The 23,371-nt window shown below is 33.6% G+C and overlaps 2 protein-coding genes and 1 non-coding gene across 3 annotated transcripts; all 3 read left to right on the top strand.

Annotated features, from left to right (window-relative positions):
• Positions 1 to 1,751: 1,751 nt before the first annotated feature.
• LOC107468621 (presenilin-like protein At2g29900) lies at positions 1,752 to 3,650 on the top strand. Its single transcript, XM_016087938.3, has one exon. It carries the CDS (start codon positions 1,881 to 1,883, stop codon positions 3,285 to 3,287), a length of 1,407 nt encoding a protein of 468 aa, XP_015943424.1. The 5' UTR covers positions 1,752 to 1,880; the 3' UTR covers positions 3,288 to 3,650.
• Positions 3,651 to 4,851: 1,201 nt separating this feature from the next.
• TRNAE-CUC (transfer RNA glutamic acid (anticodon CUC)) lies at positions 4,852 to 4,924 on the top strand. The gene has a single exon. It is a non-coding gene; the product is annotated as a tRNA-Glu (tRNA).
• A 4,334-nt stretch (positions 4,925 to 9,258) lies between these two features.
• LOC107470916 (uncharacterized) lies at positions 9,259 to 18,803 on the top strand. Its single transcript, XM_021128664.2, has 5 exons — positions 9,259 to 10,937; positions 11,461 to 11,656; positions 17,558 to 17,675; positions 17,955 to 18,118; positions 18,624 to 18,803. Exons 1-5 carry the CDS (start codon positions 9,259 to 9,261, stop codon positions 18,801 to 18,803), a joined length of 2,337 nt encoding a protein of 778 aa, XP_020984323.2.
• The last annotated feature ends 4,568 nt before the right edge of the window (positions 18,804 to 23,371 follow it).

The following is a 23,371-nucleotide window of genomic DNA, read 5'->3' as shown; positions in this document are numbered from 1 at the left end:
GGTGAACTAACTCAATATTCTCGCCCAACCAATTCACTTTTATCAACATCGTCTCAGCAACTATTCAAATTAACTACTCGGTTCCATGAAAAAACCTAACCATTGCATCTATTAAATCAACGGTTCAAAATTTCATTGGAAAAATCAAATGCACAATCAATGACAAGACTACTACACTTTCCAATACACGTTAACTTCAAATTACGTCTGAAAATTCAAATTATTCATTATTTTAATAAAGTAAGTTGATCTAGGGGCTCCATACCTATAACTCAAATCGCCGAGTTATAACTAAAAAAAAAAAAGCTCAACCTGCTTTATCAAAATATAGCCAGGCTAAGCTTGGGGGCTATGATACGACCGTTACAAATCCGATGTCATAATTCGGCATTATATACAATAACTCGGCACTTTACGTTATAACTCGGCATTATACGTTACAATCAGACATTATCACTTGTTAAAACCTATTAATTGCTCTTCAATTCAGATGATCAATAGAAATGTAACCGACCTATTTTATCTCACCTATAAAGGTATGATATTTTATCTTCAAAGGGGACATTGAATTCTCAATACTGACTTAATCTTCGGAGTGCCTTTACAGGTACACTCCCCCCTTGTTCCTTGCTCACACTCTGCGCAATTGGACATCTCCTTGGAGAAAAGCTCGGACTTTCACAAAAGCTCAAAGGTCGACACCGAAAATAACAACTCGGCGTCGACTCCCAAGGACCGAGCTCTTCCTTCAGATATCCATACAAGAACAAGAACAGTTTATATCTTAAATCATAAACTTTTAACTTTATACGGTACTTTATAAATATAAAATATAAATTCTATAGTTAGACAGCATTAACTAATTAAAAGTTAGTTTTTATATTTTCTCTAATAATAACTATAGAATAAACAATCAAATTTTTACTCAAATATTAACGATAAAAATTATTCTATTTTTTTTAACGACAAAAATATTTTTAAAATATTTTTAAATTTGGCATAAATATCTCTTCTTTGTAGATATTAGTAGAAAAATATATTAGTAACATTTGATTTTAATAAAAAAATTTTTTTGTAAGTATTAGTAAACAAAATAAAACAGTTTTATCTTCAAAATTTGATAATTTTATGCTAAATAATTTTTTTATGTTTTTTATCAATGACAAAAAATATTTTTAAAATATAAAAAATTTCTAAAAATCAAATTTTTTATCCGATTTTTTATATATACTCTCTAAATACATTTTCAAATATTTTTATAAAATTTTAGATCAAATATATAAGTAGTTTATTAAATATAAAAAATATTTTATCACTTATAAAAATATTATTAATTATTTTTGTAATATTTTATAATATTTTAAGAGATAAAGTATATTTTTTGTCTCTAAATTTTGACAAAAATTTTAAAAATATCTCTAAGTTTTATTTTGTTTTAATTTTATCCTAAAAGTTTTTGATTTGCGTCAAATATACTACTGACGGCTAATTTTTAACAAACAAATCAAACATAATTTTCATGCATTATTATTAGATTGGTCTTAAATTTTTTAAAAATTTAGCTATATATTTAATACAAATTAAAAATTTTTAAAAATTTAAGAATATTTTAAAATTTTTTGTCAAAGTTAGATAAAAATATATTTTACCCTATTCTAAAAGTATTTTTATTGTTATCAAAAGTGAAGGTTAGCCTGTATGAGGTTTTGGTAATTCACCCTAATTATTATAAATTATTTTCTCTGATATACAATTTTTTTTTCTTTCAAAGAAGCTGCATCCTCTGAAATTTTCGATCCATGATCCCCACACACAGTCGCTGACTTGAACGAACTAAGAACAAAAGTGGAAACCTGGAAAAACAAGGGATTGGATCTCCAATGGATTCGAACGCCATGGCACAACTCCAAAGACCTTCAACCGAAACCCCAACCCTGCTCGATTCTCTGGGCGAAGAAATCATCAGAATTGTAGCCCCAGTCTCAATCTGCATGTTCCTCGTTGTAATCCTCGTCTCCATTCTCAACACGGGTGACTCTTCCTTCTCCGTTTCCAGCATCGCCACCATTGCGTACACCGAGACAACCTCCGATTCCTCCTGGGACAAGTTCCTAGGTGCCCTGCTCAACTCCCTCGCCTTCGTCGTCGTCGTCACCGTGGCTACCTTCGTCCTCGTCCTCCTCTTCTATTTCAGGTGCACTGGCTTCCTCAAAATCTACATGGGTTTCTCCGCTTTCGTCGTTCTAGGGTTCCTCGGCGGTGAAGTTTTCATCTTTTTGATTCAGCATTTTAGTACCCCAATTGATTGCTTCACTTTCTTGTTGCTTCTGTGTAATTTTGCTGTTGTTGGTGTTATGGCTGTCTTTATGTCGAAAATGGCTATTATTGTTACTCAGAGTTACTTGGTTGTTATTGGGATTCTTGTTGCTTATTGGTTCACTATGTTGCCTGAATGGACCACTTGGGCCATGCTTGTTGCCATGGCATTGTATGATCTTGCTGCCGTTTTGTTGCCTATTGGTCCCTTGAGGCTTCTCGTTGAGCTCGCCATATCGCGGGACGAGGAGATTCCGGCTTTGGTTTACGAAGCTAGGCCTGTGAATGTTGAGAATTTGGATCCTAGGGTTGCTGTTGCTCAGAGGAGGCTGTGGAGAGAGAGGAGGGTTACCGAGAATTCAAATCTCCGGGGTGATGCTAATGTGAATGTTAGTAATAATAATGCCTTAGGTCTTGGTGCCAATGCTGAGTTGAACCCTGGTTCGGATTCAAACAGTAATAATCCCAGTTCGGCTGGGGAAGATGCTATTTTGGATTCGAATTTGGGTTCTAGTACTTCTTATGGGATCTATAGTGACAGGAATTTGGTTAGAGCTGAAGAGGGGCGAGTTCAGGAGACCAATTCAGAGATTACTACCCCATTGATTGGTCACGGAGTGAATGTTCGGATACATAGCAGAGCAGAAAATGTGGATGCATCAGATGAGAATTTGATGTTGGAGGGAATTGGATTGGCTTCATCCGGCGCAATCAAGTTAGGGCTGGGCGATTTCATCTTCTATAGTGTTTTGGTTGGCAGGGCTGCAATGTATGATTTTATGACTGTGTATGCTTGTTATCTCGCTATCATTGCTGGTCTGGGGATAACACTGATGCTTTTGGCTTTTTATCAGAAGGCTTTGCCTGCTCTTCCCGTGTCAGTCGCACTGGGGGTGCTGTTTTATTTCTTGACCAGGCTCTTACTTGAAGTGTTTGTAGTACAATGTTCCATGAATCTTCTGATGTTTTAAAGTCAGATGTTATTTCTTGAGTCTAGTGCGTGGCTAAAATGAAAAAATATATATTCTATGCCTATATATATACACTAGGGAAAGTTCTGGGCTCCTGTGTTTACTAGTAAGGCTTTTCAGAACTGTATCTGTTCTTTCTATTCTATAGCACATAACTTTTGATGTCCCTCTTGGATCTAAGAAGGCCCTCTTTGGAGACCATTGGGAGAAGGGAAATGGAGATGTGGCAGATTGAATTTGAATCCCCCACATAATATTACCATAGCCACCCTGGTAAAAGTTGAGCATTGCTCAGCAGCTTTGAAGCCTTTGACTGAAATACTATGCGCTGCAGGTTGAGGATCTGTGACCAAATTCACTCAATTCATGTTCTTTAAAGTAGAATAGGTCAGGTGAAAAAAATAACGAAAATGAAATTAGTTCAGCATGAAACATCATAATCATTAGTTGTTAGTCAAACCTTTACATCATAACTTTGTTGGTTGAAATAACTTTAATATGAAAATAATTCATTTTCTTGTCAAAATCAGATGAAAGTTAATAGTTATATATGGATATCATTGGCAGCTAGTCTGAGCAAATATCGAATATTATGAATGAATAGGATGGATGCAAATTCCCTTCAAGGCAAGAATGTTTGTGTTTATCTTGTATGTTGTAAGACATTGGTAGTTGGTACTGCATTTTATCTACTTAGTGAAAGTAGGACGCCAACACAACCCTACCCTGTGCGGGCCGGGTGTCTAACCTGAGTGGGATGGGGTTGTATTCGGGGTGTACCTGTCTTTATCATCCGTTCTGGTATATATATAACTTGTGTCTTAATTTAATTTATGTTTGGATGGTGTTTATGGTTTTATAAATTTTGAAATTTAATTTAAATGCCAGATTCTAAAAGTTATAAGGCGGGACCTCATGGATACGGTTAGGATACAAAATTTTACTACTACCCACTGATTCATTGCCAAATTCAACTGGAATGCTCTATTCTAACAAACTGCTTAATATATCAATCTAAGACATTTTTTCGTTCAACTTGTTGGTCCATAATCCATTTTGCTGAAATGAATTTGCCTCTTGCATTTGCACATGTTTTCATATTAGGTACACAATTCTGCACTATTGAAATGTGGTTGCAATTTGCAAACCTACACAAGTTATATAAGAAGCTGCATAAGAGTATGTGTCTCTGATTTTTTTTTTTTTTCTTTTTGGAGCCAAAACATAATTATATTGATTAGAAATGCGGACCATCCGGATAAAGTAAAGGTAAGGGAAGTTATATTTATTTATGAATAAGATCTACCCATTGAAAATTCTAATTGACATTTTCAATCGTATATTGTTTGCCATTGCTTGAAATCAAAACCCCACTGGTAAGCAGAAAATCCTTGTTTGCATTTATTTGACTCACAACTTCTTCAGTTGCCGGCATACAAATAAAAAAATAAAGAAAAAGTCTCTTGTACCTAAAATCAATCGACAAAAGTAACTTAGGATTAACAGTAATATTCTCCGTGACTATTACTATAAATAATAGCCAACTCCCCTTATTTTCATCAACTCCGTTGTAGTCTAGGTGGTTAGGATACTCGGCTCTCACTCGAGAGATCCGGGTTCAAGTCCCGGCAACGGAATTTTTGTTTCCTTTTACTGCTTCTTCATGAACTTTATCCAGTTCTATGTATGTATACCTCACTCAACCAAAGCAGGAACATGAACATGTTAAGCTTTCCCGTCTTCACGTGATAAATAATAGAAATTATTAAGAAATATTATTTTAAATATGTAATCATTAATACAAATAAAAGATTTTCTTTTTTCAGAAGGGATATTTTTTAAAATCATGAAAGTGGAACATGAACATGTTAAGCTTTCCCGTCTTCACATGATAAATAATAGAAATTATTAAGAAATATTATTTTCAATATGTAATCATTAATACAAATAAAAGATTTTTTTTTCAAAAGGTATATTTTTTTAAAATCATGAAAGTTTAATTACATAAAAGTATATATTGTAAACACTACAAGAAAAACGCTGAGTACGGTCAGATTTATCGTCGGAAACAATCAAACGGTATAACTTCCTTAGTAAATATTTATCGTCGGATATTTTACGTTCGACGGTAATTACTGTCGAATTTTGTGACGGATAACCAGCTCGAAAAATTAATTAGTTATCAGCGAATTTTTTCGACGGTAATGTTGGTGACAAAAAATGGTGTTCTGCATCATATTACCGTCGGGTGATTTCGACGGTAATTCCGACGGTGATGTCTTTTTGTTTAAAATTTGAAATTAATGGTCAATTTTAATTTTAAATTTACATTTTTTTCACATAATTAGTGGTCAATTCATAAATAATGAAGAATTTTTATTTAAAATAAATAATACAATGATCAAATAAGTTAAAGTCAAGTACATCAAATAAATACAATGAAACAATAAATAAAAAAACTAATATCTACTGGTCCATGTAGTCGTCGTCGTCGTCAGTCCTATGGCCCTGAGTCGGCAGCGCAAAAGGTGGTGATGTCTGTGGGCTTGTAGCAGGATCACTACTACCTGTAGCAGGACCGTTGTCACCTGTAGCAGGACCGATGTCACCTGCAGCAGGACCACTGCCACCAACAACGGTGCTGCCACCAATAGGGTCGATGCCGCCGGCGCGCATCTGTGCCTAGTACACTTCCATCTGAGCCTCCATATGTTGCATCCGCTCCAACGACTCCCCAAACTCCAGCCTGAGTTCATCGGTAGATGTCACGCGGGTGAGAATCTCCTGATACTTCTCCTAACAATCTTTAAGCTCCTAAGCTTGTTGGTGAAGGCTGCACTGGAGCTCCTGCACCTACAGCCTCAAATCCACGCCTTCGTCGGGCTGACGGCTCGACTGGTGGCAAAGCTTGATGACAACCTCAACGTTGAGGTGCGGATGCTACTAGTGAAAAACGACCCCATCCCATATACGTGGTTCTTGTATGGGGCTAAGGTAGTCTCGCGCCAAACCGCATTGGAATTGACGACTGAGATCGCAGAGCCATATGCGGCGTCCTCCCCCACTTTGCTGAGACTGCTGAGCCGCAACCTCTAGTTTTTGTGTGTATGACTCCTATGCAATTAACACAAGTTATTGTAATTAGTAAGACAGATATATAGTTAATTTCTAATAATTTTATAACAAAAGATAATCATATGTATGTTTACTCACATAATGGTCCTAAGACCACTGATAAGCAAATCTTGCTTTGTTCTCCTGCAGCGTGCGGCTGTACTTGAACGTCTCCGCTAATGTGCCTCGCGGTCGAACGACTTCGACTACACAAGTTGCATCGAAAAACAAAATTATTACAATGCCTAGTAATGATATGCAAAAGAATATAACAAAATTAATAAAAAAATTAAAGGAACTACATACCAACTGGATTTGGTCTTCATGAAGGTCGTCGAACTGCCGGTATACCTGGACAACCTGGCTGATGCCTTGTTAGCTCTGTTGTTGAGACGCCGATACATGAACCCCCCATCGGTCTCCCAATGAACTAATAAGGCCTTCTTTACCTCCAGTTGAAGTCCGCCCGTCCGCTGGTCTCGCCCATGATGAACACATCCAGCATTTGCTGGAACCACCGACCCATTCGATGGTCGAATATCTTCTGGATGACCAAATCGTATTTAACATCCCAAATGAAGTTAACTGCAACAAAGAAATGTTAAAATTTGTTAAGCAAGATAGATGATATAAACTAGTTAAAAGGTTTGAAAGAGAAAACCATGAAAGTAATTACCGCCCATTTCTCAAATCAGCGCTGCCTGGTCTCAGCGAGGATCTTCATATAGCTGGGTCAGGGTTGGTCGTACATTAACTTGATGATATTGGTCATCTTCTGAGTACACGCATTGGGGTTCGGCAAAAACCTAGCAACAACTATCAAACAAGAATCAACTTGAATCCACCCAAATCAACCTAAATCCACTAAACAATGATCAATTTTCAAGAACTTTCAGTAATAACAGGAATCATAATCAATATAGAAATCATTAACCAACTTTTCAAATCAACCTAAATCCATTTTCAAGAACTTTCAGCAACAATAAAAACCATGAACTTTCACGTATTTATATTATGAACTATTTTGTAAGTACAAATGGATTTTATTTTTCATTCTAATAGAACATAAATACTAAAATGAAATAACATTGAATGACCACTTGAAAGAATTCAAAAGTTAATTTTTTAAGTTAACTATTATTACTTTTGATGATCTTATAAATGTGAATTACTTTTTGAGTATATTTATTAATAACTTTATATAACATTATTATTTTTTTTATTTTGATTATCATTTATCACAAATTAACGTTATAAAGACTGAATATAAGCTAAGTTGTAATTTTATCTAACATTATTATAGTTATTTGTGTTTTTAATTTGTAAAACCATTAAAGTAAATACTAAAAAGTTTAAAATTTAAAGTAAATGCTCAAATCCGTGATAAAATGTAATTATTTTTATAGTGTAGCAAGGAAATAAAATTTTATAACAACCTACTCCAAAGATTGCCTCTAATGTGTGTATGCATGTAAATTATGTGTTTTATAACATATGAATTGAATAATTAAAATATTTAACACTATTAAAAGAATATTTTAGCTATAGGAAGTGGAAGTCATCTTACTAATTATATGAGGATCGTTACAAAATATACATTGAATATAGTTGGAAGGACCACTTTACTAATTGTTGTAGGAATCGTTACAAGAATTAAGGTTAAAATGAGATATATTTAATTTTATAATAAAATGATATTTATAAATTATAACAATATATTGACGTGATAAAATTATAAGTAATTTATGTGTCAAACTTAAATATAGAATAACTTTGTTATGAGCTTTTACGTAATATAAATAGATAGATTAGAGAATAGTATAATAAGATTTAAAGAGAGTTATTTTCTTTAAAAGACATGATAGTATCCAAGTCTCCGCTAAGTTGTTATTGGAAGGCCAAATAACCAGCTTCGGATTGTTTTAGTATGTATAAATTGAAAAATAGAAAATATTTCCAAAATTTATTTCATACCTGGATGTTAGCGTAAACAATTTTATATTAACGGTTTGTATAAATTAGACTTGTATGTTTATCATGAATTATTTAACTGAAATGGTAAATTAATACATCTATGCTGATTCCCATGTCCGTTTTCGGAAGAAAAAATACTTGAAAAAAAAAATGATAAGATTAAACGGTTACTATTTGGCGTTAGTTATGCATAAACCAAAGTTTGTTAGTTAGGAGGGGAAAAAAAACATACGCGCAACTTTTTCAGTTAGGAGGAAAAAATAAGAAGGGAAAGAATCAGAGGATGCAACGGCTATATTTGTGGAAAGCCATTTTTTGCACATCTGTCATGCTGTTGAAATTCTTAACTACCTTCTTTTTTTGTTAGTTAGTTAGTAGAAGAGGCAATGAGACTGCTGATTTCTAGGCCATATCCGGCTTAGTCGAATTTCAGCCGTGGCGGCCTTCAACTCTGCAGTCTCTCTAGATCTTTCTGGAAACAAAATTCATATTATTTAGTCTTCAATATGTAATGTTCTCATTTCTCTCTGTTTCATTATTTATTTTGTAACTAAATGTTTTGCTTATGCATGGCATGAGAACTTCAATCATTGCTTTGGATTTGTTTGCATAGGAAGCTATTTTTCCAAACTTTTGTGAAGTATTATTGATAAGCATATATACCGTGTTGAATTCCAGGTTTGGCAAAGATTCATAAACTTATTTGTTGAAGCTGAACATTTACAATTGTGCATGCATTTTATTAGTTCTGATTCTCTGCATTTTGCTTAGAAGAGAAGAGAAAAAAAACTATGGTTAAGATTATGCCTTCAAGGTGTTTGATGTTATGATTCTGGTTTTGCAGAGTAACTCAGGAGCCTGAATCACATAAAGCTGTTTAGGTATGGAAGCTACGAGTTATGATAAATTCAATTCTGTTTGGAGTACTGATCCTCCCACAAATAAAGGTGATTTGCGTAAAGAAACTGTAGTAACAGAACAAGGACATGGAAGCACAAACAATTCAAGCACCCCTTCATCATCATCATTACAATCCCAAAATCCCTTGGTACAGAATGATTCAAAAAATGACATTGTAGAAGGTAATAATAATATGAGCTTCAAGAACATTGGTAGTTCTAGCACATGTCATTTATCATCCACATCTGAATCATCATCACTAAGGAATGACCCCTTAAAAGGCACAGATAAAGGTTCTAAATCTTCTAGTCAAGAATCAAACCAAGTTTCTACAAACAATTCAAGCACCTCTTCATCATTGTCATTACAATCCCAAAACCCCTTTTTGAATGATTCAAAAGATGACATTACAGAAGGTAATAATAATAAGAGCTTCAAGAATAGTGATAGTTCCAGAACATGCCATTTATCACTTACAGCTGAATCATTATCACCAAGGAATGATCCCTTAAAAGCCACAGACCATGGTTGTAGATCTTCTAGCCAAGAACCGAACCAAGTTTCTACAAACAATTCAAGCACCTCTTCATCATTACAATCCCAAAACCCCTTTCTGAATGAATCAAAAAATGATATTATAGAAGGTAATAACAAGAAGAGCTTCAAGAATATTGACAGTTCTAGCACATGCCATATATCTTCCACACGTGAACCATTATCACCAAGGAATGATCCCTTAAAAGCCATAGATCAAAGTACTAAATCTTCTAGCCAAGAACCAAACCAAGTTTCTACAAACAATTCAAGTACCCCTTCATCATCATCACCATCCCAAAACTCCTTGCAGCAGAATGGTTCAAACAATAACATTATAGAAGGTAATAATAAGAGCTTCAAGAATAGTGATAGTTCTAGCACATGCCATGTATTATCCACATCTGAACCATCATCACCAAGGAATGATCCCTTGAAAGGCACATGTCAAGGTCCTAAATCTTCTAGCGAAGAACCAAACCAAGTTTCTACAAATGCCACCAATAAAAAAACCAATGTAGACACTTCAGACTCTAGTGATGATGATGACAATGATGATGATAATCACACACAACCAGAATCATCAGCTGCAGCTTCAAATGATGAATTTGGCTCAATGAACAAAGGGTTAGAACTAGAAATACAAAAGCCTGCAGTGCAAGTAATGGAGCGGCCAGATTTAAGCATCGATGCTAGCTCGTCTTATGTATTTCCACCACATGTGTTTGCTAAGAACACCACAAATGCCCAAGCAGATTGGAGTCTTGCCTCCAATGAATCACTTTTCAGCATTCACATGGGAAACATGAGCTTCTCACATGAATTGGCTTGTTTGAGCAGAAATGATTTTTGGATTGATACTCCTCTTGCCTCACCTCTTGCCTCACCTCTTGCCTCACCAAGTCAACCTCAACCACCACCACTGCCACTGCAAACGCCGAGTAAATTCAACGATATAAGCCAAAGAGCTGCTGAAATACATGAAGAGAGTGCAGGAGTAAGTGAAATGGCTATTGAGACAATGAGAGAGGTTATAATGGAAACTTGTCAAAACAAACCAAATGCTACTAAACGGGGCAAAAAGAGTAAGAACACACCTGTTGTTGCTGCTGCTACTGCTTCTCAATTGTAAGTATTGTCCACTAACTACTTATTTGTTATGTGTAAATGTGGTTTGATTCACTACATGAGTTAGGAAAAACTAAACTAGCTATTTAGTTCTTTAAAGAGATATGGGATATGTGACATCAAATTAGTCCATGAAAGATTTCTAATATTAGTTTATTCGTTTGAAAAATGTATATTTGACATCAGTTTATTCCCTGAACAATATATTCACATTGATTTGTGTTTTGGAAGATTATTGACAATGGTTATTCCATGAAAAAGATATTTGACAGACTTTGATCTTAAAAGATGCACCTGACATCAAATAAATTAATGAATTTGACACTAGTACATGAATTTTTAAAAATGTATATATTTTGGTGACTAAATTGATGTTGCAAATCTTTTTGTACAACAAAATGGTGCCATACTTATCTTTAAGAGAAATAAGTATTATTAACAAAAACTTTTATTCTGAAATTCCTATGGAGATTGTAGAGAAATGAGCTGACACTCTTTTTTCTTTTTTGGGTTCAATGTGAAGATCAACTGATCAAGATCAAAATGTAGCATCCAAGAGCACCGATGAGAATGCAGATAAAACTGTGGCAAGTAACGGTGCTAAGGGGAAGCAGCAACAGCAACAACAAACATCAAATGCATTTTATCAATCACCAAAGCCAATGAAAGCATCTAGGGATGCTGAGGAGGAGAATCAAAAGAAACAAGAAGCACCAAATGTAGTTGAAGATAACTCCTCAAATCCGCAAACCATAAAGAACCCTCCTAAAGCAGGAGGAGGAGGATGGCTGTCTTTCTTCCTATGTTGTTGTCGTTAAAAGTAATTAATATTCCAAAGTTCTTGGTGGCTTCTTCTGGCCAATACCATATACTATTCTTCTATTCTAATCTTGTCCAAGCTAGTTTAAATTCACTAGCATTGCAGAGTAGCCTTGGCTAGTATGTTGTACATCTTAGTTGAGAAAATCAGAGATGAATTTCACTGATTTTAGCATTGTATATAGGGTTGTTAGTTCATGATTGTACTATTAATCAGGAGTGTTTAGGAACTCCATTGGTGAGGTTGTGCATAATTGTATTGCATGCTCTCTAAACTTCTTGTTGAGTTGTTGAAATGCCTCTTATTTAAAGAGAAACTAAATAATAAAGAAGAAACGAAATATAATTTAATGGACTCCAAATTTGAAAACACTGCAGATAAGATAGCTAGCTTATACATGAAAACTGAAAAAATTGTTCCAACCATTAAGGGGAACTAGCAGTTGACCCGCGCCTCCCCGCAGGCGAGGAAATAAATTTCTGTATTTAATGTCAATCGTTTGAAATAACACAAAAAATTTGAAAATATTTGACCGTGTAATGTAATTTTTATTTGATGAAAAAGAAATGTTCACATTGATTTTCATTAGAATATTACATTCCAAAGCCAACATTGCACAAAATTACCAAAAGATGATTTTGATTCACAGCAACCATTGCCTCAGTATCCCCATATGAGCTAACACGAAAAGGATTGCATACGAACGTGTTATTGGGACTACGTTGATAAAAAAATTGTTCGTACCCTAATTCAAATAATTTAGGATCGCGGACTCAGTAAAGGTTGGATCATTCTAAGAAGAACCCATTAATCCTAGAGGTCCAATCTAATAGGATTATAGATCTACCAACCCGACTTGATCGAAATATGGGTTCTGTGACCCGCAACCAACCCGACCTTTGCAACAAGCAAAGTCTTGTCTTCCCACTACCCCAAAGTCTTGAGAGTGCGACTAGGAGATGGTGGAAGGTGATGATCCTCTTCTTTATTTTTTTTTTATTGTAAAATTGCCTCCAACGAAATGGTGAGAAATTAGGATCTCCTTCTTTATTCTTTTTGGACATATAAAAATGTACCTCCTGGTAGATGCAAGGATTGTAGTTTCGTCTCCCTTGCTCCAAATTGGTTAGTATATAAGCTCTCGGGTAGACGCAAGGATTGTGGTTTTGCCTCCACTTATTCTGGATTATGATAAGTTATATATAAAAGTGCAAATATATGATGTATAAGTGATGTTATGACTATAATGAATAATTATGAAATAATTATGAACGAATATGAATGAAATGATACTTGTGCATTTAATTTTATCTGAGATACGAGTTTTATTGGATAAAGTATAGTGGCTTGCCACTACATGTTCCGGGTTGAGACTCGATACTCTATTAACCCTACGACGTAAGGGTGACCGTGTACTTATAAATTCCCAGAAAGGATACTTCCATTGAGCAATTTTATATATATGAGAAAAAGTTATGCATAGACTCTTGGGAATGCGCGTTGGGGGATAGTCCAGGGTTTAGCAACCGGACTTGTCGGGTTGGCTTGATAATCGAGAGATGAGACCCATCAGCCATAGGACAAGTATGCATCATATGCATATTATTTGAATTACTTATTTGTGTATTATTTGGGAATGCCTAAATGAACTTATCATGTTAATGGTTATATTTGCTACCTGCAGTACTTTATTCTATCTGTGTTTGTTATTGTTTGGTTGGTTGTGTGTGTGGTTCTCTGATGTTGAAGGATTGGAGGAAAGGAGGAGGATTGAAATAGAGAACCACTTTGGTTGAGATAGATATCCTTAGAAAACCACTTTGATTTATAATTTCTGTTTTAGTTCTTTAAGCTTTATAATATGAGAGTGGTGTTCTAGGATTGCCTCTAGTTTTTTCAGGGCCTTATATATTATGTATGCGGCACCTTTACCATGCTGAGAACTTCATATTCTCATTCCATACGGATATTTGTGTTTTCAGATGCAAGTCGAGAGGCACTTCTCTAGGCGTCTGGAGTTCTCTGTAGTGAAGTGTGCTTTTTGGAATTCTACTTTTGTTCCATTTTGTTATGTCTATATGTATAGATTCTCCCCATGTATATATGTTTTACTTTTGCACCTCATAGAGGTTTATGGAGAATTAGGGTTACTTTTATGTATTTTGGGTTATGGTTTCTTATATGTATATATATAATTATTCTCTTGCTAGCCTTAGCTTCGCAGGCTGAGATCGGAGCTTGATATTTTGTATCTTGACTCTCTACTCTCGTTATTTTTACATACATATGTTAGTGTACTTTAGCTTTCTTTGTACGCGAATAATCCTTTTTCTGAGCGTTGCGCTTTTAATTTTGCGATTTTGTTTTACCTATTCTTCGAGACTCCTTGTATATTATATTCTTTCTATTATCATATGTATATATATTTTATTTTAGAAGTCGTAATACCACACCACCTCTATTTTACAACTTAAGCATAAAACTTTGTGTGATAAATTGTTACACTATACATATAGAAAAAACTTTTTTTCTACACCGTAGTAATTGCCTTACATTTATTATTATTATATATAAAATATTTAATATGTTTTTATATGAAAATATATTTATGTCATTAGATTATTTTAGATGGCCAAAATTAAACACTTAATAAATCCTATAAAGCATGTACACTTTTTTATGTTATCATATTTGTATGTCAAACACATTTTATATTTGAAACTTATATGATATGCTTCGAATAAATATATTTTTTATATTTAATTGTGTCTTAATAAAAAATAAAAATATTCTTTTGAACATGTCTAAACACATTTAAATATCATCACGTATTAACATGTCTAACATTATTAATATCATCGTATCATGTATTATTAAAAGAGTAATACTACATGATCAATAAAATTTATCATTTTTGGCCTACATTTAGCTAATACTCTAAATTTTAAGTATTAAATTTTAAATTCTAAAGTCTAAATAATAATAGTATAAAAATAAGGTATTGTCCAAGTGTTGACTAATATTAATAAAAAAATATATTAGTCCTCTAACATTTCTTTTTTTAAAATAAATTTTAAAAATAGTATATATTATTATTTATTAAAATAAAAAATTAAATAAATATTTTATATAATTAAAAATATTAAAATAACTTAAAATGGTAATTAATTTATTTTAGATGGCCATAATTAAACAATCAAATAAATTCTATAATCAACCACCAATATATATGTATAAATATATGTGTAGTTTAATTTTATTTTAATATATATTTTATATTAGTGACTAATTTTAATCTACACAATATAAATATTTTAATAATTATCAATTATTAGATTCACACTAAAATAATTATTGCATATGAGTATTCACATTAATTTTATCCTTTTGCTAATCATTTAAAATTCGGTTTTACCTAAAAGAAAAACTATTAAGCGTTGTTTTAAGGGTAAACCCTTAAAAATGTTTTCAAATTATTTTGTTACCGACACAAATTTTTCTAAATTTTTTTATCAACAAAAATATTCTTAAATTATTTTAAAACGTGATAAAGTGTACATTCGTAAATTAAGACATTTTTTATTAACGAAAAAAATAATATGACATATTGAGCTTTTTATGTAATAAATGAGCCTCAAACATTAGTAAGTGAGTCACGTTATGCTTTTTCATTAATGAAACAAGTCTTTGATCATGGATTTTTTTTCTATAATAAAATAAAAAAAAATCTTTATTTCCAAAGAAAAATTATTCTAACTTTAATTCCGAAGATCCATTTTTTTTTTTTGCGTTTGGAGCAAGTTCGCCTTTTCCTTCGGTGAATTTTGTCATCTTCATAAGGTTCGCCGCCCTCCTCGACAAACTTTATGTTTTGTATGAAGTTCGTCATACCCCTCAGCGAATTTTAGAATACCTAAATAAAATTCCACCGAGCTCGTCGGTCTTCAAAATCACAACTAGTATCTTATCCTTCTTCCTTTATTCTCATCTTCTGTTTACTCTATAATCAAACATCATTGAAGAAATTGACAGTGTATGCTATTGGTCAACAATACATGAAAAGAGTGAAAAAAATTTACTACATATATCCGATTGAAGTAGATAACACTTTATTTTATAAAAAGTATATTATAGATTACAATTGTTATTATTATTTAATTTTTTTATTTAATGATGGCTTGGATAAGGTTTTATGCTTTTGTAAATCAGGTATCGACTACGTGTTGATGAGAAGATACGTCTTATTAGGGTTTATTACAAACGTTGGACAAATATTCATCTGTTAAAATTATTTGTTTTCTAGTCGACTTAGGTGGAGGAACTTCTACGGATACTATTGATGATACTCCCATAAGTGGGGCAGTCAGAAGAAATATTAGAAGGATGATGGGTGACCTAAATATGGCACCTAAAGGTAGTCAAGAGTGTAACGACCCAATTTCTGGTAGATCATGATCATATTACAAACTGAGTGCTACCAATTTGTCTTCCTTAATTTTAGCTAGTATTTATTATATGAGCCTGATTCGTCGTTAGAACATTGTTATTTTGCAGGGTAAATTTTTTTTGAAAACATTTGATCTAACGTTCGGATTGATAAGCGAAATTATTCATAACCAATTCACAAATGACAACAAATAAAACAGTTATAAACAACCATACTTATATACATCTCAAGCAGTTAACAATATTTAGTTATCCATCTTTTATTAGAGTATAGATTATAGATTTGAGTTAAAACACCCCTAGATACAGTTAGATGATAACTATATACATATATACATATACATACAACATCCCAGGCCCTGACCTATTCAAGAAGTCCCTAATCTAGCGCCCAGACTAGCCTAGACTCTATACTCACCTGATTCCTCTAATCTACAAAGTGAGGGTAAGTACGTCTAGGTCTTCAAAACTCGAGTCAGGTGGAAAGTCATCAAAAGGTGGAAGATTATCTACTACTCCTCTGCACGATCATACGTCATCAAAGAGCGTCTCTCTAGTACTTCATTGAGTGGCCACATAATAACAACGTCGTACAAAAGACTTAGGCTAAAGTTTGTAAATGAACGAAGTGTAGATGTCGGTTGGTCTCATGGTATATACATATAAACAGATAACAGAGTTTATCCTAGACTCAGAAGACTACCTATAGCAGAATCTTTTTTGCAGAACAATCATCAACAGATTACAGAAGGGTACTCCTGCTTCTATCTGAAGGAGAAAGGGAGAGAAGGGGGTAAGAACTTGGAGTTATTAGTAGAGTCAGGCTAATTAGTCATGTTAATCAGCTACATCGTGCTTTTTCAGACAGTTTAGTATTTTACAGTAATCAAAAGAACAACAGCAAAAATAGATAAATAGGAAAAGCAGAAAATCAACTTACAAACAGAAAAAGTAGAAAAATAGAGAAAATAGATAACAAAGTACAAACAGATAAACACAAGACATAGAGCACAACACAGAGAATATGAAACAAAGAATGATGCGCACACAGGAATGATGTATGTTTAGCCCTAGTGCAGGTAATGAGCTCATCTGTCGGTTTTGACCCACTCCCGATGCAACCTAGTATTCTTAGCCGAATATGGCTTTATCTCTGTAGGTGAACTTTAGCCTATAGAAATGGCATCCCTGTAAGTGAACTTTGGATTACATAAATAGTCTGAACACAACACAACAACTTTCTATAGGTGAATTTTAGCCTACAAAAATGGCACCTCTATAAGTAAATTTTGGCTTACATAAATGGTGTCACTGTAAGTGAACTTTGACTTACAGGAATTACAACTCTCTGTAGGTGAACTTTGGCCTACAGGAGCAACACCCTGAGGAGAGAGGAGCGCGCCGGGATTTCGCCGGAGGCCGGACACAACCGTCAAAGCAAGAGCAAACAGTGCCGCCGGGAGTGCGATTCGGTGAGGACTGGCGAGAATCGTGATGATGATTGATGAGACAGGGACCGCTGGACCGGCGACTGGGAGACCGACGACGATGAGCTGCTGAAGGCTGAAGGCTAAAGGAAGTCGAGGCCTCAAGGCGAGGGTCAGGGACTTAGGGTCTCACTCTCAACTCTCATTCTCTCAAGGTCAGGGAAGGGAAATTAGGGTTGACTGTGGGAACTGGGAAGCAAAAGTGAAATGTTTTTATTTATATGATATGTAAATTTATAAAAATACCCTTAAAAAATGATATAGTAGCCCGCCCCACCCCGCGTTGGCCCGCGGGTTTGGCAGTGCGGTTTAGGCGGTTGGACCTAGCGGGTTGGACACGTTTTGCCACCGCTAGTTGTGTTGAATTGAATGGATATTGGGCTGGAGGCCGTGAATTTTGGGCCAGAGGCCGAAAAGAGGTAAGAACGGTAAGTGATGGTTGATGATTGGTGATTTGATGAGATGATGAATTGAATGAATGAATTGAATGAACGTATGCGTGATCCCTATTTTAAGCAAAGTGGATTTTGTGTTTTAAAAAATAATTTTAAACATCTAAACCTCTATTTTTACTCTTTTAGCCCCTAAACCCTAGTTGTATGTTGCGTGGTGAGAAGAAGGTAGGGAGGAGTGGTAACTTGGAGATGAAGAAAGTTTGAAAAATGAATGGATGAATGAATGAATGTAAGGAAAAATGAAAGAAGAACTATTATTGAAATCCAATTTATGATTAAATGATTATGATTAATTGAGGAAGCTTGAAAATGTGGCGAGTACGCCGGAGATGCATATGTGATGAATGAATGAATGTGGTAAATTAACCATGATGGAAGATGTTGAATGTAAGTATGCTTGTAATTTTATCTCTCTGGTTGTAAGGGTGACAAGGCACCGATACCCTCTAATGGTGACAGGACACGTATACCCTTTAAGGGTGACATGGCACAAATATCCTCTAATGGTGACAGGGTACGTATACCCCCTAATGATGACAGGGCACAGATACCCTTCAACGGTGATAGGACACATATACCCTCTAAAGGTGACAGGGCACATCTACTCTCTAATGGTGACAGGGTACAGATTCTCTCTAATGGTATTAATGCGCAATAGAGAAACTGTGGCCGAATTAGCTACCAGACACATCGAATTAACTTGATAACCGACAGATGAGACTCATCAGTCATAGGATAGGCATACATCATATGCATATGTTTGAATTGTTTGGGTTTGCTTAATTACCTTGTGTTGAGGCTATCAAGCTCTGCAAACCACCTATTTCCATTGATGACACCCACTTGTATGGTAAATTTGGAGGCACTTTGTTTATGGCTATTGCTCAAGATGAAAATTCAAACATATTGCCTATTACATTTGTCATGGTCGAGGGTGAGACAAGAAGTCTTGGTCATTTTTCCTTTCTTTTTTGAGGCAGCATGTGACACCTCAGCCAAGCCTGTTGGTAATTTCAAACAGGCACAAATCGACCGATGCTACGTTAAATGCCAATGGAAGTGGATGGAAATGACCTCATGCCTTCCAGGAATTTTGTGCAAAATATATTGCTTCTAACTTCATGACACACTTCAAGAACAAAGACTTGAATAAGGTGCTCGTTAATGAAGCATATTCGAAGTCACACAGGGAGTTTTCTCATTACTTTGGTTATTTGAGGAGTGAGAATGTTACAATCACAAACTGGTTTGAAGAAATGCCACGTTCAAAGTGGACGCACTAAGGCCGCACTGGTGGAAGTTCTCCATCCTCTGGCTAATGCAACTCTGGAGCCTTTGGGTGATGGATCGCAAAATCATCTGGTACCACTCCTCCCACCGTGAATCACTGGTTTCCCTGACCAAGAAACTCTATATGCTCGCACTGGATGTACAAACTCAAATATGGCTGTGATGGACGCAAGTCAAAGGCATGGTGTATCTGAAGTCCATGGTCAGCTCGGGCTACCCATATCTCATACCAACCCCCAAGAACTCAGGGTACCACTCGCCTCTTCCGAATCTCCCATCACGCCTATACATCTCGTCGATGTTTAGTGGCTTCGTTGGAATGTGATGGACGCCACCAAACTATCGCACCACTTAGTCTACCTGGTGTCATTCGATGATGGCAAAGCACAATACCAGGCACACTACTGCAGCAGGGTTTTTAGCCTCAATGGTCCTCTGTGGAACTATATGCTGGATAAGTGGATCAGAATATGGCGTCTAGTCAACCTGTTGACAGATACCAAGAAACATGATATACATAAAGAAAAAGTTATTTAAAATACAAATGTAAGTCTTACATATTTATTACTTACGTTATAAATATCAATCCCATTAAGGGCACATCTCCACTATCGAAGCCTCGTCTCAACTCTGTCATTAAGTGGCCCCAAAATCATCGACCTATAATATCATGGATATTTATAAATCATATAGCTATTCCATTAAATTAAGAAATAATATACCAAAATAATAATAATACCTCTCAATCAGAAAAAATTGACGCTGGCAAATTCCTCCAGCCAACACAAAGGTATATGTTGATATGCCTAATAGAGAAGTAATCCACAACATCCACCCACATTCTGCTGATGGTAATCCGTGGCATGACACATCTAGCAGTACAACCACACCAACACAGTTGACTCCCATGATAATCTCCCATATCGATCGAAGTCGTCCAATAGAGGCAACCACCTCATGTGCACGTGAAAGTCAGAGGCATCCAGAAACAGAATGCCTTCGATGATCTACATGATGTGTCTTTTGCTGTACCACAGCAGGTGTCCTTCGTCGGGTGCTCCTCCAACTGCTCGCAAATAATATCGCGAAATCAAGTGAGATTGATAACCCACTTACTCTATGACTGTCTATTATGGGCCCGAAACAACACCAAGCATCTCCGCACAGAGATCCTCAATAGAGTGCCCATCATATAACTGCTCCCATCCACCGATACAATTGCTGACTGGATCTCCATCAATGTTGAGTCCTAACTGATACTCCACGTTCTGTAGGATTATAGTCATCTCCCCACATGACAGGTGAAAAATATAGGACTTAGGATGCCATCTCTCGATCAAAGCAGCGACCAATACCCAGTCATGGTTCCACTATAGCATATATGCCTCATGTTCAAATCCTACTTGTCTAAAGTGTGTCCTAATCTCCTCGGGAGAATATTGTAGTAAATTTCTTCTCGTACGCAAGACTTGAGGACCCTACCAATTAAATCAATGAGTCAGACAAAACAGAGGTCACAAGTAATAAGACAAGTTTTTAAATATATAAAAAACATAAGTTATAAAGTATATCGCTTGACCAAGTCTGCCAGCAATTTGGTCAATCCGATCTTATCTATAAAAAAGTATCTTGGTAGCTTAACATATTTTGTGCCATCAAACTAAACTATAATAGAATAAATTTGAATAAAATAATTTAAAATTAACTAACCTATTATCAAATATATTCGAAACAATTCTAAATACAAAAACCATAAATTATAATTTTACTCTAAACCATAATCAACTCAAATGAAACAATAATCTAACTACAATAATTTAAAATTAACTAATTTATTATCAAACATATTCGAAATAAGTCTAAATACCAAAACCATAAACTATAATTTTACTTTAAATCATAATAAATTCAAATAAAACAATAATCTAACTAAAATAATTCAAAATTAACTAATTATCAAACACATTGGAAACAAATATAAACACCTAGACTATAAACTATAATTTTACTTTAAACCATAATTAGTTCAAATAAAAAATTAATCTAAATAATATTTTTTTATTAACTAACATCTATTAATCTCGTACCATAATTACATGAGCGTTTGACATTATTTAAACTAATAATAGATATTAATCTAAACTAACTATATAATCTAATTATCAAACTAACTATAACTAACATGAAAAATTGATCTAACTAAATAAATATGTTAAAATAATAAAATAATACAACAATAAATTAAACTCAAAAAGAATAGAAGAACATAATTACCTGAAATTGACGAATTAAAGAGATAAAAAGATTAAAAACAACCAAAATAAAAAATATGACAAGAGAACATGAGAGTAAATAATGAAGAATGAAAAGTAAAATATGAGAAGAGCTCAAATTCTTATATTTAGGCGAACTTATTTGAAGTTTGCCAAAAAAGGTGGTGAATCTTGTGAAAATGACAAGATTCATGTGAGGGGAGCGGCGAATTCGCTCCAAGCGTAAAAAAAAAATTGAATCTTTGAATTTGACATGTTTTTAAATTATTTAAAAATAATTTTTTAATAACAAAATTTAAAATAATTCGGGAGCATTTTTAGTTGTTTATCAATATTTTAATGTTTGAGTTAAAAAAAAAACCAAAAAAACTAGGGGTGCACACAAATCGGATCGGATATGGCCGAAAATTCGATCCGATCCGCACAATTCCCATCGGATTGGATCGGATATGATCTACAATGTGCCAGATCGGATCGGATATTCGCAGATCGGATCGGATATCAGATATATCCACATAATTAAACTTTCTCTTTTTAATCATATTTCTATGTAATAAATTCAATAAAAATATTTTTTTCACACTTTTAAACTTATTTATTCCTAAAATATTTTTAATCAAACTTTTTCTAAATAACAAAAATAAAATAATACTATATATGAATAATAATTACTAACTAAAACAAACAAACAAGTAAATATAATATCAAACGCTTAATTAAGTTCTTTTTGAAAATAAAATTTAAATAATAAATACTTATATTAAAAATAATTTATAATTAAATTTTTTATGTTTATTTTTTAATCTTAAAATTATTTATTTTAAAAGAAGAATAATATTTTATTATAAAAAAATTATTTTTTTAATTTTTTTATAAACCGTTAAATAACTTTTTAAAAAATTATACCAAATATTAATATCATACATTTTTTATAAGTTAAAAATAAAAAAAAGAGTAAAATATCGTTTTTGTCCCCAACATTTGGGGCAAGTCCTAAAGTTGTCTCTAACATTTCAATCATTCTATTTAAGTCCCTAACGTTTTAAAATTGACTCAATGTTATCCTGCCATTATGGATCCGTTAACAGAATTGACGGCGAGACAAAATTAAAACGATTTTGAAACGTTAAGGACTTAAATAGGACGAAAACGTTATGGACAAAAATGATACATAAAAATAAATTTTAATTTAATTTTATCTTTCAATAATATTAATTTTTTACTGTACACAGTATTCAATTATTTTTTAATTACATCTAAACAAATTACACTTAATCACATTACTTTCATTTTAAATAAATTTATTTTTTATAATTTTAAAGAATTTTGATACATTAAAGATAAAAGATATAATTTATATTTTATTGTATATATATTATTATCTTTTTCTGCAAGTTTATATACTAGTTATTTTACAAACATTTCATGATAACTAAAAATCTTTAGGAGTAAAATTATAAAAAAAATAATTTATTTAAAATCAAAGTAATATGATTAAGTGTAATTTACTTGTATGTGATTAAAAAATAATTGAATACTATGTATGGTAAAAATTGATAGTATTGAAGGATGAAATTAAAATTTATTTCTATGTATCATTTTTGTCCGTAACGTTTTCGTTCTATTTAAGTCTCTAATGTTTTAAAATCGTCTCAATTTTGTC

This window comes from Arachis duranensis, chromosome 1 (assembly GCF_000817695.3).
Source record: "Arachis duranensis cultivar V14167 chromosome 1, aradu.V14167.gnm2.J7QH, whole genome shotgun sequence".
Lineage (NCBI taxonomy): Eukaryota > Viridiplantae > Streptophyta > Magnoliopsida > Fabales > Fabaceae > Arachis > Arachis duranensis.
The sequence above is the reverse complement of the archived record's forward strand: the minus strand, read 5'-3'. Positions and strand labels throughout refer to the sequence as shown.

What these genes read in the sequence shown, in the direction of transcription:
- LOC107468621 (XM_016087938.3), top strand. Translation starts at nt 1,881, where the DNA reads ATGGATTCGAACGCCATGGCACAACTCCAAAGACCTTCAACCGAAACC.
- LOC107470916 (XM_021128664.2), top strand. Translation starts at nt 9,259, where the DNA reads ATGGAAGCTACGAGTTATGATAAATTCAATTCTGTTTGGAGTACTGAT. An exon ending in GCTGCTACTGCTTCTCAATT is followed by an intron (nt 10,938 to 11,460) that starts GTAAGTATTGTC and finishes TTCAATGTGAAG; the next exon opens with ATCAACTGATCAAGATCAAA. An exon ending in AGAAACAAGAAGCACCAAAT is followed by an intron (nt 11,657 to 17,557) that starts GTAGTTGAAGAT and finishes AACTCTCTGTAG; the next exon opens with GTGAACTTTGGCCTACAGGA.